Source organism: Boleophthalmus pectinirostris, unplaced genomic scaffold (genome assembly GCF_026225935.1).
Source record: "Boleophthalmus pectinirostris isolate CB_2022bp ecotype Guang Dong unplaced genomic scaffold, ASM2622593v1 HiC_scaffold_21, whole genome shotgun sequence".
Lineage (NCBI taxonomy): Eukaryota > Metazoa > Chordata > Actinopteri > Gobiiformes > Gobiidae > Boleophthalmus > Boleophthalmus pectinirostris.
The window spans coordinates 1203001-1217267 of record NW_026571175.1 but is presented as its reverse complement, the minus strand read 5'-3'; the positions used below and the strand labels follow the sequence as shown (position 1 = coordinate 1217267).

At 43.4% G+C, this 14267-nt stretch overlaps 1 protein-coding gene across 1 annotated transcript in view; it reads left to right on the top strand.

Moving 5' to 3' along the window:
• The window catches only part of LOC110156489 (ectonucleotide pyrophosphatase/phosphodiesterase family member 2-like), a 55585-nt gene that overhangs the window by 24310 nt on the left and 17008 nt on the right, over window positions 1–14267 (top strand). Inside the window, exons 21-24 of the mRNA XM_055157550.1 lie at window positions 5216–5354; window positions 6493–6570; window positions 9377–9509; window positions 12254–12407. Of these exons, the coding sequence (XP_055013525.1) occupies window positions 5216–5354; window positions 6493–6570; window positions 9377–9509; window positions 12254–12407 (504 nt within the window). The remainder of the gene's footprint in view (window positions 1–5215; window positions 5355–6492; window positions 6571–9376; window positions 9510–12253; window positions 12408–14267) is intronic.

The following is a 14267-nucleotide window of genomic DNA, read 5'->3' as shown; positions in this document are numbered from 1 at the left end:
AAAGGAGAATAACACTGGCCAAAGGACTGACCCCTGTGGGATACCAACATCACAATCCAGCAATTGAGATTTTACACCATCAACTACCACACTTGTTTTCTGCCAAACTGTAGCGGGTGTAGTGAGGGTTGGGTGTTTTCTAAATGAGCAGTAAGGAGTTTAACTACCCACTTTTCATCTATTTTACATATAACAGGAAGTATGCTAATTGGCCGATAATTAACCATCTCTGTTTTAGCACCTGATTTATCAATTGGTGTCACTGCAGCTATTTTCCAATCAGTTGGAACAACTGAAAATTTGAAAGACATATTGAGTGGTGATGTGTCGCACAAGAGAATCCTTAAATTCTTTCAGAAAATGTGTATTTAAACCAAATGCATCAAGTACTTTTGAATTTTTTTAAGCCTGAAATTAATTTGGCAACTTCATGAAATATCAGTGATCTGAACATGTCCTGATCAGGGTCACTGATATTTTTAGAGCAGCCAGGTGGAGTAAAGAGCTGAGCGATCTGTACGGAGGTTATGAGAAAACTGTTTAAATGAGTGGCTTACTTTTGAAATGTAATCCCCTACAGATTACAGATTACATATCCCAAAATGTAGTTTGTAACGTAATCCATGAAGTTACTTAAAGTGAGTAATGTAATCTGAATACTTTGGATTACTTGATATTGTCGTGCTTTTTAAAACTACATGAATGTAGCAACCACATCCTGAAAATTCTTGTTTGTTTTCTTCAAATTGTCAAATTGAGCCCAAGTCTCCATGAACAGACTTTTTTTCACTGCAGAGAAGCAAAGATGAGGAAATCTGAACATGAAAAGTTTTATCTGCTAAAAGAAAAGAAAAAGCCCAGTCTTTCCTTAAACATATTAAGAATAGATCACTGCTGCTTTAAATGATGTCCATCCTACTGTTAGGTGTCATTTTGTTTAGTCCTGGTTTAGTCCTGGTTTTAGTCCTAGTTTAGTCCTGGTTTACACCTGGTATTAGACCTGGTTTAGTCCTAGTTTAGTCCTGGTTTAGACCTGGTTTTAATCCTGGTTTAGCCCAAAATGAGAAAACAGGTAAATACCTCCATGTAATCCATTTATTTCAACAAAGTAACTGTAATCCAATTACCACTCACTGAAACAGTAACTGTAACTGAATACAGTTACTCATAATTTGTACTCTGATTACATAACTCCGGTACATGTAATCTGTTACTCCCCAACACTGCATGTAGCTCCATTTTTGTTGATGGCCAAGCAATTTATTTAGATGTTGCCCTACACCAAGACACGCCCTCTACACCGAGACACGCCCTCTACACCGAGACACGCCCCTCACGAGACACACCACACGACACGCCCTCTACACGCCCCCTACACCGAGACACGCCCCTACACCGAGACACGCCCTCTACACCGAGACACGCCCCCTACACCGAGACACCCCCTACACCACTACCGAGACACGCCCCCTACACACGAGACACGCCCCCTACACGAGACCAGACACGCCCTCTACACCGAGACACGCCCCCTCTACACCGAGACACGCCCCCTACACCGAGACACGCCCCTACACCGAGACACAGCCCCCCTACACGAGACACGCCCACACGCCCCTACACGAGACACGCCCCCTACACCGAGACACGCCCTCCTACACCGAGACACGCCCCTACACCGAGACACGCCCCCTACACGAGACACACGAGACAGCCTCTACACCAAGACACGCCCCCTACACTGAGACATGCCCCCTACACGAGACACACCCTCTACACCGAGACACGTCCCCTACACCAAGACACTACACGAGACGCCCCTACACGAGACACGCCCCTACACCGAGACACGCCCCCTACACCGAGACACGCCCTCTACACCGAGACACGCCCCCTACACGAGACACACCCTCTACACCGAGACACGTCCCCTACACCAAGACACGCCCTCTACACGAGACACGCCCCCTACACGAGACACGCCCCTACACCGAGACACGCCTCCTACACCAACACACCCTCTACACCGAGTCACGCCCCTACACGAGACTACACGAGACACCCCTACACCGAGACACGCCTCCTACACCGAGATACGCCCCCCCTACACGAGCCGAGACACCCCTACACACGCCCCCTACACGAGACACACGCCCCCTACACCGAGACACGCCTCCTACACCAGAGACACCCCCTACACCGAGACACGCCCCCTACACCGAGACACGAACTCTACACGAGACACGCCTCCTACACCTAGACACGCCCTCTACACGAGACACAGCCTCTACTCTAAGACACGCCCCCTACTCCGAGACACACCCCCTATACCGTGACACATCCCCTACTCCGAGACACGTCCCCTACACCGAGACACGCCCCCTACACTGAGACACACCCCCTACACCGAGACACGCCCCCTACACTGAGACACACCCCCTACACCGAGACATGCCCCCTACACCGAGACAACAACAAGCATATATCAGAAGGCAATATTCTTCTAATATTAAGACCCTCTCTCTATTTACTGTGAGTGTGTACACATGCACATCAATATCCCGGTTATAATCAGGTTTTTTGAGTATCCCGTTTTTTTCATGGTGCATGTAAACGCAGTAACCCGGTTTCAGTATCCCGGTTATGGCAGTGTCCCGGTTATTAGAAACCGGGTTACTGTAGCTGGTTTATTCCGATAGTAACCGGGATACTGTGGCATGTAAATGCAGTATCCCGAATACTGCAACATAAACTTGAGTGTGCATGCATCCAGAAGACACTTTCCAATCTTTTCACCACAACAGTAGCGACATAAATAAATTGACCAACATAAATAAAGTGACCAAATGAGTAAAATGACAGTAAAATTAAGAGCTGCGCTAAACCTGCAGACGTACAATCTGCACTCGTACGACCTGCACTCGTGTGAAAAGTTAAAACATGAACTATCTTCTATACTGTATACACACAGAACACACTTATACCATCATCAGCACCTCTTCTGTCACAAAAAGAACACACATAATCCACAGAGTCGTGTCATTTAGTCCAAAATAAGTTGATCACATCAGCGGCACAAGGAGCAGCTGTTTTTATCACCGCTAACAGTTTATGCTAATGAGCCATGTGGTCTTAAGTTTCGTTTCTGTAAAACATAAACAAATGTGATCAGAACTGAATTATCTGATCAAACTGGTTGATGTGTCTCTACAGTGGTTATGGTTTATATGTTGTAAAGTTGAGTTTATTTATGCAGAAGATTTGAATGAAGAATCTGTTGGTTTGATGTGTGCAGTGGATTGTGGGAGATCTCGTAGCTCCTTAGCCTCTTATGTTAAACGAGCTAACGGTTTGTATTTTTCCTGGTTTATTAAATTGATTTAAGTTAATTTTTGCGCTTGCACATTTGTAAGATTATGTCAAGAAACCGAGATACTCCATTTGATCATGTACACAGGGATATGAGTGTCCCGGTTTCTCAGTGCTCATGTAAACACAGTAACCCGAATACTGACAGAACCGGGATATGACTAATAACTGGGATACTGATGTGCATGTGTACACACTCTGTGACAGCTACGCAGCAGTTGTCGTGTTTCAAATAGGAAGTAAGCACGGGCGCCAAGTGATTTCTTTGAGCTCTTGTTGCAATTTCCTTTGACTGAAAAAGCGTGGGCCCTCTCTCTGTAACTGCTGCTGTCACGCTCCTCATTTTGGTCTTAAAATGTTTATATTAATTCTCGCTACATGATCCTGGGGTTTCACTAGTTTGGATTTAATTGAAGATAGTTAGTGCAGAACCAGAGAAGAGGGCGTTACCTTTAATAACCCTCGCCCCTGATTGGCTTTTTGGTTTTGAATTTAAATTTCCAAATATGGGCCCTGGCTGCAGATTAGCCACTATAACCACTCGTCTCGATGAGCTTCATTTGGCTGGAGGTGAACACTACTTCTTTATACAATTGATGCCTTGATTTAGTCCTGTGTAAGTCCAGGTTTAGACCAAGTTTAGTCCTGGTTTAGTTCTCGTTTAGTCCTGGTTCAGTCTTGGTTTAGTTTTGCTTTATTCTTGATTCAAAAATTCCCCAAAATAACATGAGTAAAAAGTGCTGTTATATTTTGGAGGTACAGGTTTGAGGTCATTTCTTAACACTCCACAGTTTGTAGGTCACATGTTTCTGAACACGCTGTAGTCTCTCTGCCCTCTCCCCGGTCCAGTCCGGTCCAGTCCGGTCCTGGGAGCAGCTCATAAAGCAGGTCTGGTCTGTGGCTCTGGTGGTCTCTTAAAGGGCAGTTGTGTGAGTGAGAGGAGCACCTTGTGATGTCACTGCTCAGACCTTTAAACAGGAGAAGGAGGCTCTGTGTGAGAAGGTCACGCTCAGGAAACTCCTAATGATCACCACTCCATAAAACCAGACCAGTGAAGGCTCCTCTGCATCTGCACACTTGAATACAGTGCAGCAGCAACAGGCTGAAAACTGAACTAAAAGTATTAGGTTTTTACGAAAATCATGTTGCCATCTGTGCATTAGTGTTGGTGGTCGGAGTAGGGTTCCCATGGTCATGGAAATCCTGGAAAAGTCATAGAATTTTGTAAATTCAATGCAATTTTGGAAAAGTCATGGAATTTTAGTATCTCTTTCTCGTAACTCCAGTGTTCTGTTAAGTTTTCATGAGGCTGTTGAGTATTTGTGAATGTCTGTGCCTTTTGTTTGAAGAGACAATAAATGCACTGACAGGATTTTGAATGTTCAAAAACTATAATCCCAAACTATAAGGTGAGTGCAAAGAGTTCACATTTCATATTTAGCCCTAAAACTCTGATCAATTCTACACATGTAGGTGCCGTAAAGTCATGCAATATTCACTTTAGCTCATGAAAAAGTCATGGAAAAGTTTTGAAATTTTGTGAGTGAAAAAGAACCCTGTCAGAGGGGCTGATGGTGCAGATAGGCAGCCTTGCTTCTGTCACTCTGCCCCAGGGCAACTGTGGCTACAGAAATATATTCCCGAGTGTGGAGTGATTATACGATATTGGGGATCGGCAGATACTTAAGCCAGAGTATCGAAAAAACTGAACTGAAAAAGCTGGCTCAGTGAATCCCAAATTCTTATGAGCTCAGAACTGTCCACACGTGTGCCCTGATCTCCTCTGTGTGTGTGTGTGTGTGTCTGTATTGTCTAAATGTGTGTGTGTGTGTTGTGTGTGTTTCAGGGGGACATGTCTGCCTCTGCCCCCTCGTCTCCTCACACGTGTCTCAGAGCAGACCCTCGAGTGTCTCCAGTTCACAGTCAGAGCTGCAGCGTTTATCACCAACACCAACAACTCAGCTACGGCTTCCTCTTCCCGCCAGGTACCTCCCCTTTAATACACACACTGAGACCTCCCCTTTAATACACACACTGAGACCTCCCCTTTAATACACACACTGAGACCTCCCCTTTAATACACACACTGAGACCTCCCCTTTAATACACACACTGAGACCTCCCCTTTAATACACACAGGTACCTCCCCTTTAATACACACAGCGACCTCCCCTTTAATACACACACTGAGACCTCCCCTTTAATACACACAGGTACCTCCCCTTTAATACACACAGCGACCTCCCCTTTAATACACACACTGAGACCTCCCCTTTAATACACACAGGTACCTCCCCTTTAATACACACAGGGACCTCCCCTTTAATACACACTGGGACTAAACCTCTAAACCCTAACCCCTAACCCTTAAGTCCTAACACCTAAACCCTAACCCCTAACCCCTAAATCCCTAACCCCTAAATCCCTAACCCCTAACCCCTAAATCCCTAACCTCTAAACCCTAACTCCTAAACCCTAACCCCTAACCCCTTAACCCCTAAATCCCTAAACCCTAACTCCTAACCCCTAACCCCTTAACCCCTAAATCCCTAAACCCCTAAACCCTAAACCCTAACCCCTAAACCCTAACCCCTAAATCCCTAAACCCTAACTCCTAAACCCTAACCCCTAAACCATAACTCCTAAACCCTAACCCCTAAACCCTAACCAGTAAACCCTGACCTTAAGCGTTGCCTTGAGTTAAACATTGTCTGCTGCTGTTAGTTGGTTCGTTTGTCGCTTACATAATGTTGTTGCATACATAAAAACAGAACATCTCCATTTACACTTATTGTCATTAAACTCTGGGTCCGCCATGTTTCACTTCACCATGACAAAAATCACACCATGTGAAGGCAACATCAGACACAGTGGGACCTCTCCTTTAATCTGCTGTAACCCCGCTTCAACCAGAACCAGATCTAAACCAGGACTAAAGCAGGACTAAACCAGGACTAAACCAGGACTAAAGCAGGACTAAACCAGGACTAAACCAGGACTAAACCAGGTCTAAACCAGGACTAAACCAGGACTAAACCAGGTCTAAACCAGGACTAAACCAGGACTAAACCAGGACTAAACCAGGTCTTCCACTGAATGTGTTTCTTCCTTCCTGTTTTTCAGAATTAGCGTCTTCTGCAGAGTCCAGATTTGATGCTTCTCTCATCACAAACACAGTCCCCATGTTCCCCGCCTTTAAGAGTAAGTCTCACTCTTCTTCTTCACACACAGTCACGTCCACGGAACACCTGACACACACACAACTGAGCTCGAAAACCCCGGAAGATTCACAACATTTGTAGAGAGCTCGAAACTACAGAGTCAGCAGATTTAACACAAACAAGACACACAGAGAGAGGGCACCTGACACACAGAGAGGGCACCTGACACACAGAGAGGGCACCTGACACACAGAGAGGGCATCTGACACACACAGGGAGGGCACCTGACACACAGAGAGGGCACCTGACACACAGAGAGGGCATCTGACACACAGAGAGGGCACCTGACACACAGAGAGGGCACCTGACACACAGAGAGGGCACCTGACACACAGAGAGGGCATCTGACACACACAGGGAGGGCATCTGACACACAGGGAGGGCACCTGACACACACAGGGAGGGCACCTGACACACAGAGAGGGCACCTGACACACAGAGAGGGCATCTGACACACACAGGGAGGGCATCTGACACACAGGGAGGGCACCTGACACACACAGGGAGGGCACCTGACACACACACGGAGGGCACCTGACACACAGGGAGGGCATCTGACACACACAGGGAGGGCACCTGACACACAGGGAGGACTTCTGAGTCACACGTCAGACTTTGGGATCACCTCAACATTAGTGTGATTTGCACACGTGTGTGGCGCCCCCTGCTGGTCACATACGGCTCCTGTTGTGAGTCAAAATGGTAAATTCAGTTTAAACAAACGATGTTCACCTCTGAGCCTGATGGAATGTTCTTCTGAAGCTGCACTATGCCATTATCCTGGTGGATGGTCCGCCACCTGCTCGTCTGCAGAGGTGTGTCACTGCTTTGCCTGGAATGTTCCGCAGTATGGCATTAAACTTCTATCTCGTGAGCTTTCATGGTTCAGAAAAAGAAGAGTGTTCTTACTGTGAGTAAAGTAGCCTCTCCACAGATCTGACCTGTGACTTACCCACTTGTCTCCATGGATATAGATGACTGTAATGCCATACTGTGGAACATTCCAGGCAGTCATTGGTGGAATGTAACAAAGTACAAGTGTTGAAGTACTTCATTTATACTTCAGTCTAAATTTGAGGAATCTGTACATTTTAATGTGTATACTTTTTACTTTGACTTCAGTAGATCTGAGAGCAGGTGTCTGTACTTTCTACTCTGCTACATTTTTGAACAGGACTGAAAAGTAAAAGTATTTTTCATGATACTTTGAGACCTGCTGAAGAGGCAGTTAGTTTGAGCAAAAATATACAAATAAAAACCAAGAGTTTGTTTTCATCCCTGACATTCTGCTCCCTGCGCTCTTCTTCACAGTCACATGATGTTGCTGTGACGTGTCGCTCAAATGATTTAAACAGGTTTTGATGTCTGTACACAGAACTATAAACCAGGACAAGGGGCTTTTTCACTCTCACACACCTGGGATACTGTCCTGAGGAGGTGGGACTGCAGGTGGCGCTGCAGGTGAAAGACAGAACCAAAACCTGTTTAAATCATCTGAGCGACATCACGAGACTCTGAGGAAGAGCACAGGGAGCAGAACAAGGCTCTGAAAACAGAACCTAATAATCAGAAGAGCAGATGAACCTCTTTGGACAAATTAAAACCATTAGGAAAGTTGTTTCATCTCAAATCTTTATCAATATTTGAAGCTTTATTAGATTTCAGAATCTGTGCAAAATAGAGCAACTAAACACAAGCTGCTGGTGACCTTCGATTGTTCCAGCATTGGTCACCTGCTGACCTCTGCTGTGACAGTGTGGCTCTCGCTGCACAGAGGCTGACAGAAAGTGTCTGCAGAGGGTCACCAACACTGCACAGGACATTACTGTCTGCCCTCTGCCTTCCTTAACCATGTTATACAAGTCCCGCTGTTTCAGCAAAGAGAGGAAATTCATTAAAGACAATACACACCCTGGATTCACCTGTTCAACCTGTTGTCTTCTGACAGGTGCTTCAGGTCAATGCCAGCGAAGACCAGCAGACTCAGGGACAACTTCTTCCCCAAAGTTGACACCATACTGAATGAGAACTGTTGATTTGTTTTATTTGTTAATTGTTGATTCTTGCACTTTAATGGAGCAGCTCTGAATTTCATTCTACTGTTGTAGAATGATAATAAAGGCTTTCTATTCTATTTTATTCTATTCTAAAACACTCTAAGTACATTTATAAACTAGTACTTTAATCATTTTACTTGAGTAGATATTTTCATGTTATAGTTTTAGGTTTATTGGATTTCCTTTTTGTCTTTCTTTTTTTTTTTTTTTTCTCCAGATTGAGTATTTTTTTCCACCACTGCAGTCAGTGCAGTATCATCTCCATGGAGACAAGCAGGTGCCGCACCCTCCACCAGTGATGTACACTGGTCACATTTAAATACATGTAGAAGTGAACGACACTGAGTAAAACATAACATCTGTGTTTTTCTCATCACATGTTTTATAATCCATCAGAACATGTGTTTGGAAGTGTCTTGGTTTAGGTTCAGATTCCTAAAGTAAAAAGACTGAAAAATGAACCTCAAAAGTGCAGTTGAGTGTGAGTTTAATGTGTCAGTTTTGTATTGTTTTCTTTTCCTGACTGCTGCTGTGTGTGCGTGTGTGTGTGTGTGTGTGTGCGTGTGTGTGTGTGTGTGCGTGTGTGTGTGTGTGTGCGCGTGTGTGTGTGTGTGTGTGTGTGTGTGCGTGTGTGTGTGTGTGTGTGTGTGTGTGTGTGTGTGTGTGTGTGCGTGTGTGTGCGTGTGTGTGTGCGTGTGTGTGTGTGTGTGTGTGTGTGTGTGTGTGCAGGAGTGTGGGGTTACCTGCAGGGGGTGCTCTTCAGGAGATACGCAGAAGAAAACAACGGCGTGAACGTTTTGGTGGGACCCATTTTTGACCATAACCACGACGGCCTCAGGGACACGCTGGAGCAGATCAGAGAGTGAGACTCAACTTTACACTCAAAACACTGTGTAACTCTATTCTAATGTGAGGAAATGTCCCACACTGAGGCTTTAACCCTGTTCTAATGTGAGGAAATGTCCCGCACTGAGGCTTTAACCCTGTTCTAATGTGAGGAAATGTCCCGCACTGAGGCTTTAACCCTGTTCTAATGTGAGGAAATGTCCCGTAGTGGAGTTTTAACCCTGTCATGTGTTCTCGTCAGAAAGGTTCCTGGAGTTGTGTTTAGTTTTTGTTTGTTTCACATGTTTGACTAATCCTTCCACATTTAGTCTCTGTCTGCACAGCTCACAATACCCGGGTACACCTTATGACATCATCAGTTGGTTCAACACTGTGTTATTTTCTGTTGTTGGGTCTGTCTGGAGAATCGCTCTGCATGATTGTTCCACAGTATAGCATTAAACTTATGTGTCATGTCCTGAAAACATGCAATTTCACTGTGAACAGGGTCGCCACTCCGCAGATGTGACTTGTAACTTGGCTCCATTGAACAAGTAAAGGGCCAGTGTTATTTTCAGATCGATGTTTTATAATGTCGTTTCCTCGTCACACACACACACCTGGAGTTGTGTTTTGTTGAGCTCTTCTCTCAAACAGAACACACTCTGTTCCACTTTGTGATGTCATGTGGTGATACAGGAAGTGCTCCACTGTGTTTTTAAACTCCACACACCTTCACTAGAATCATTTGGATCATTTCAGCTCTGAATTTGCTGATGTCTACTGAACTGAAGGGGAAAGGAGCTGTTCACTTGAAAACTCCTGCTTCATGACATCACAAGGTGGAACAGCAGTGCTGGGAAGGTGACTTTTAAAATGTAATCCCCTACAGATTACATATTACATACCCCAAAATGTGGTTTGTAACGTAATCCATTAAATTACTTAAAGCGAGCAATGTAATCTGATTACTTTGGATTACTTGATTTGCTGTAGAGAAACAAAGACAAGGAAATCTTCACATAAGATGTTTTGTCTGATAAAAGAAAATAAAAAGCCCAGACTTTACTGAACCAAATTAAAAATATTATTGATAGAAGACGAGGAGACAGGGTCCACACGACATGGTTTAGTCCTGTTAAATCCTGTTTTAGACCTGGTTTAGACCTGGTTTAGAACTGGGTTTAGTCCTGGTTCAATCTGGAATTAGCCCTGGTTTAGACTTGGTTAAAAAAAAAAAACGGACATAGCCCAAAATGTGAAAACAGGAAAATCCCACCATGTAATCCATTTATTTCAAGAAAGTAACTGTAATCCAATTACCACTCACTGAAACAGTGACTGTAACTGAATACAGTTACTCATCATTTGTACTCTGATTACATAACTCTGGTGTAATCTGTTACTCCCCAACACTGTGGACCAGAGCATTTTAAGCTTTGAAAATGTAGACAGACTGATAATAAAGAGTTACTCAAACATGTGAATGAAACAAACACAAGTCCAGGTCTGTTTTTGATGCGAGAACAGCGTTAGAACATGACTTAAGCTCACAAGAGTCCATTTTGTGTAAGAGTTTTAGTTCCGTACTGAGGAATGTACCAGACCAAGCAGGAGCATCACCATGGAGACAAGAACACAGTGTATCCCCCATCAGAAATGTTACAAACTACATCTTTACGCAGGAACTTCAATTCAGCTGGAGTCTTGACCACTAGAGGAACTATTGTACATGTTTATTATTATTACTATTTTATTTATTTATTTATTGAAGAGGGACAGTGCATATTCATGAACATCTACAACACTGCAGTGTAAATCTGACAGATTATTGCAAAAATGCTCATTTCCATTTGTCGTCCCTCGGCAGGTGACACCACAAATTTAACAGAAAAAAATAAAAAATCAATAACAAGTGACAAACGACAGTTCTACTCTAAAAGTATCCACAAGTCTGGTTTTTGTTTAGCCTGTTTCAAGTGGGATTTGAAAGTGTCCAGTGTTGGAGTTTCTCTTATTGATAATGGGCGACTGTTCCAGAACTTAGTGTCTCTGACTGAGACACATTTTGTCCAAATGTGACGTGTCTGTGTGGAGCTCACAGTTCCCCCGAGCCGTGACCCAAGTTCCCACTGACAAGTCTTAATTTGAATAAAATCCTATAACGGAGGAGGGCAAATCCAGACAAAACTTTATATATAAAACATCCATATTTAAAATCAACAAAATGATTCAAATGAAGCAGGTTGTGCTTATCTAAAACAGTGCAGTGGTGAAATGAGAGTGGGTTCTTGTCCAATATTTTTACATTTTAAAAAAAAAAGTGATTTGACGGGTTTGAGTTTTGTGCCATCAGTGAGGGACCGTGTGTTTCTGCAACACTCTATAAGAGACACAGTCATGAAGCGTAAAAACATTTGTGCTGCGTGTAGAGTCATAAAGGATTTTACTGGTCTAACATGAACAGTTTTTGTTTGGCGCTTAATGTGTTTCTTAAATGTCAATGTCGGGTCTAATGTCAGTCCCAGATATTTAAACTCTTTGATGAGGCTGAGTTCCACCCGTCCACAAACACACTGGACCAACGGAACTCACTTGTTTTTTTACTGAACATCATTTTAGATTGAGTTGCAAGCACGAGTTTTTGACCCTCTTTTGGACATGAGATGCCCGTGCAATATTATAACGTGACTATAATGTGGAAGCAGATTTCTCCTGTCTCACCTGTCTGTTCCACCTGTCTCACCTGCCTTTTACACCTGTCTCCTGTGTGTTGTGCAGGTACACTCCCGAGGCCCCGCCCCTCCCCAGTCACATGTTCTCTGTGGTCTCCAGCTGTGCAGAGTTTAACACGACTGTGGACCAGTGTGAAGAGCAGATAGAACTGTTCTCCTTCATCATCCCCGTCAGAGAGGACAACACAGAGGCCTGTAATGTGAGTACACACGGGCTTTTCACAATAAAACACCAGAGAGGACAACACAGACAACACCCAAAATAAATAAACAACGGCCAGCACTGTGAGTAATGACACAGGCTTTTCAAAAATAAAACTATCAAGAGGCCTGCAGAGTAAGTCCACACAGGCTGTACTGTAATATCAGATCTTTCGATACTAGTCTAACAATTCGATACAAGTGTCCCTCCATGTGCTCTTTGTTGTCATTTATTTTGGTCCAAAAGTTAAACAGTTCTCTTGGTGTCATCTAGTCTGATTCATCAGCCGGTTTCATGTCGTGGAAACCGTCTGACCTCACAGTGTTAGAATTCGCTCGGCAGTAGGTGGGTACTTTTTATTAATTTTTTAAATGTTTTTTATTTAACCAATCACTGCTATTTGTTCATGATGTATGTAATGCGCCGCTAACGGGGATAACTGGTATATTAAACTTTTCCCAAATCCCGTAGGAAGAAGGACAATAACGTCTTTCCCCTTGATAAAATTTACCAAACATTCTCTTTGTTCCGACATTAAATCCTCGATCTCGGAATCGCTGACAACACAGAATATATGTCTCTTTGTTGATTGTCTGGTGCCCGAACTTGTACTTCCAAGGTTCTTGCAAACTGTCTTGTGTATCGGCGAGTTTCAGCTGACGTCATTGTTATTAAAAGCCCGTGTTGTATGCTGGGAAATATTTTGGTCGGCGGCAAGAAACACGATAGCGGTCAAACACTAGAGCTGGGTATCATTAAGAAGTTGCCGATACGATACATACCTCGATACATAGGCCACGATACAATACATATCCCGATACAGTGCACTTTTGTTTCGATACGATATATTTCAAATCGATTCGAGACGGTTCAATAAAAATAAATGCTAAATTATGGCTGTGATACTAAAAGTGTTTGTTCAACCACTTCTTGTGCAAAGTTAATATGAAATACAGCCATTTTAATAATCAAAACAGTGAAAATGTCAAATGTGTTGCATAAACAAGTTTCCTTCCACTGAAAAAGCAACAAAACTGTAGCACTGTAACAAAATAATTGAGTAAAATATACCAAAAAATACTCTTGGCGATATATCGATACAGCAGCCCATCGATACTGTATCATCAAATTAAGTGATACGATACATCGATATTTCAATATTTTTACACACCCCTATCAAACACAGTGCGTAACCTCGTGTATTTCTCCCTGATAATGGTAAATTCCTGCTGCATTATCAGATGCACAAATAGAAGCACGGAAGAAAGAAAATGTCTTTTTCGTATTCCGTTTATCGGTCTGAACACTCTTTTCAGTAGGTTCATTTAAGCTGGTTTGTGGTTCTGAGTTTTAGTGAGAAATTGTGGATTCTAAGTTAGGATCGGGTGTGAAGAAGTACATGTGGTAATTTCATCCTGGGATTTAGCAGAAACTGTTGCTACGTCGCAATCGTTTGTTTTGTCTTTCGAAGCGATTCAGCAATCATTTGAGTGTGACCTTGTTTTTCTGCTATTTGTGTCCCAGATTCAGTTGTGGTGTGTTGTCCGGATAATTCAGATCACAATGCGGCTCTCGTGTCAAAAAGACAACACATTTTGCCTTAAAATGTATTGAAATTACACATTAATATAATTTATTTAACAGAAATGCACAACCCTGTCAAGAAATGGGCCCAACACATGCGGTCTGAACTTGTTGGAGTCCACGGTTTGTTAGGATCTTCTACGTTTGCTCTGCGAATGTTTGAAAGTCGTTTAATTCACTGTTAGCGGTTCTTTTCACTCGGAATACGAAAAAGACATTTTCCTTCTTCCGTGCTTCTATTTGTGCATCTGATAATAAAGCAGGAATTTACCAT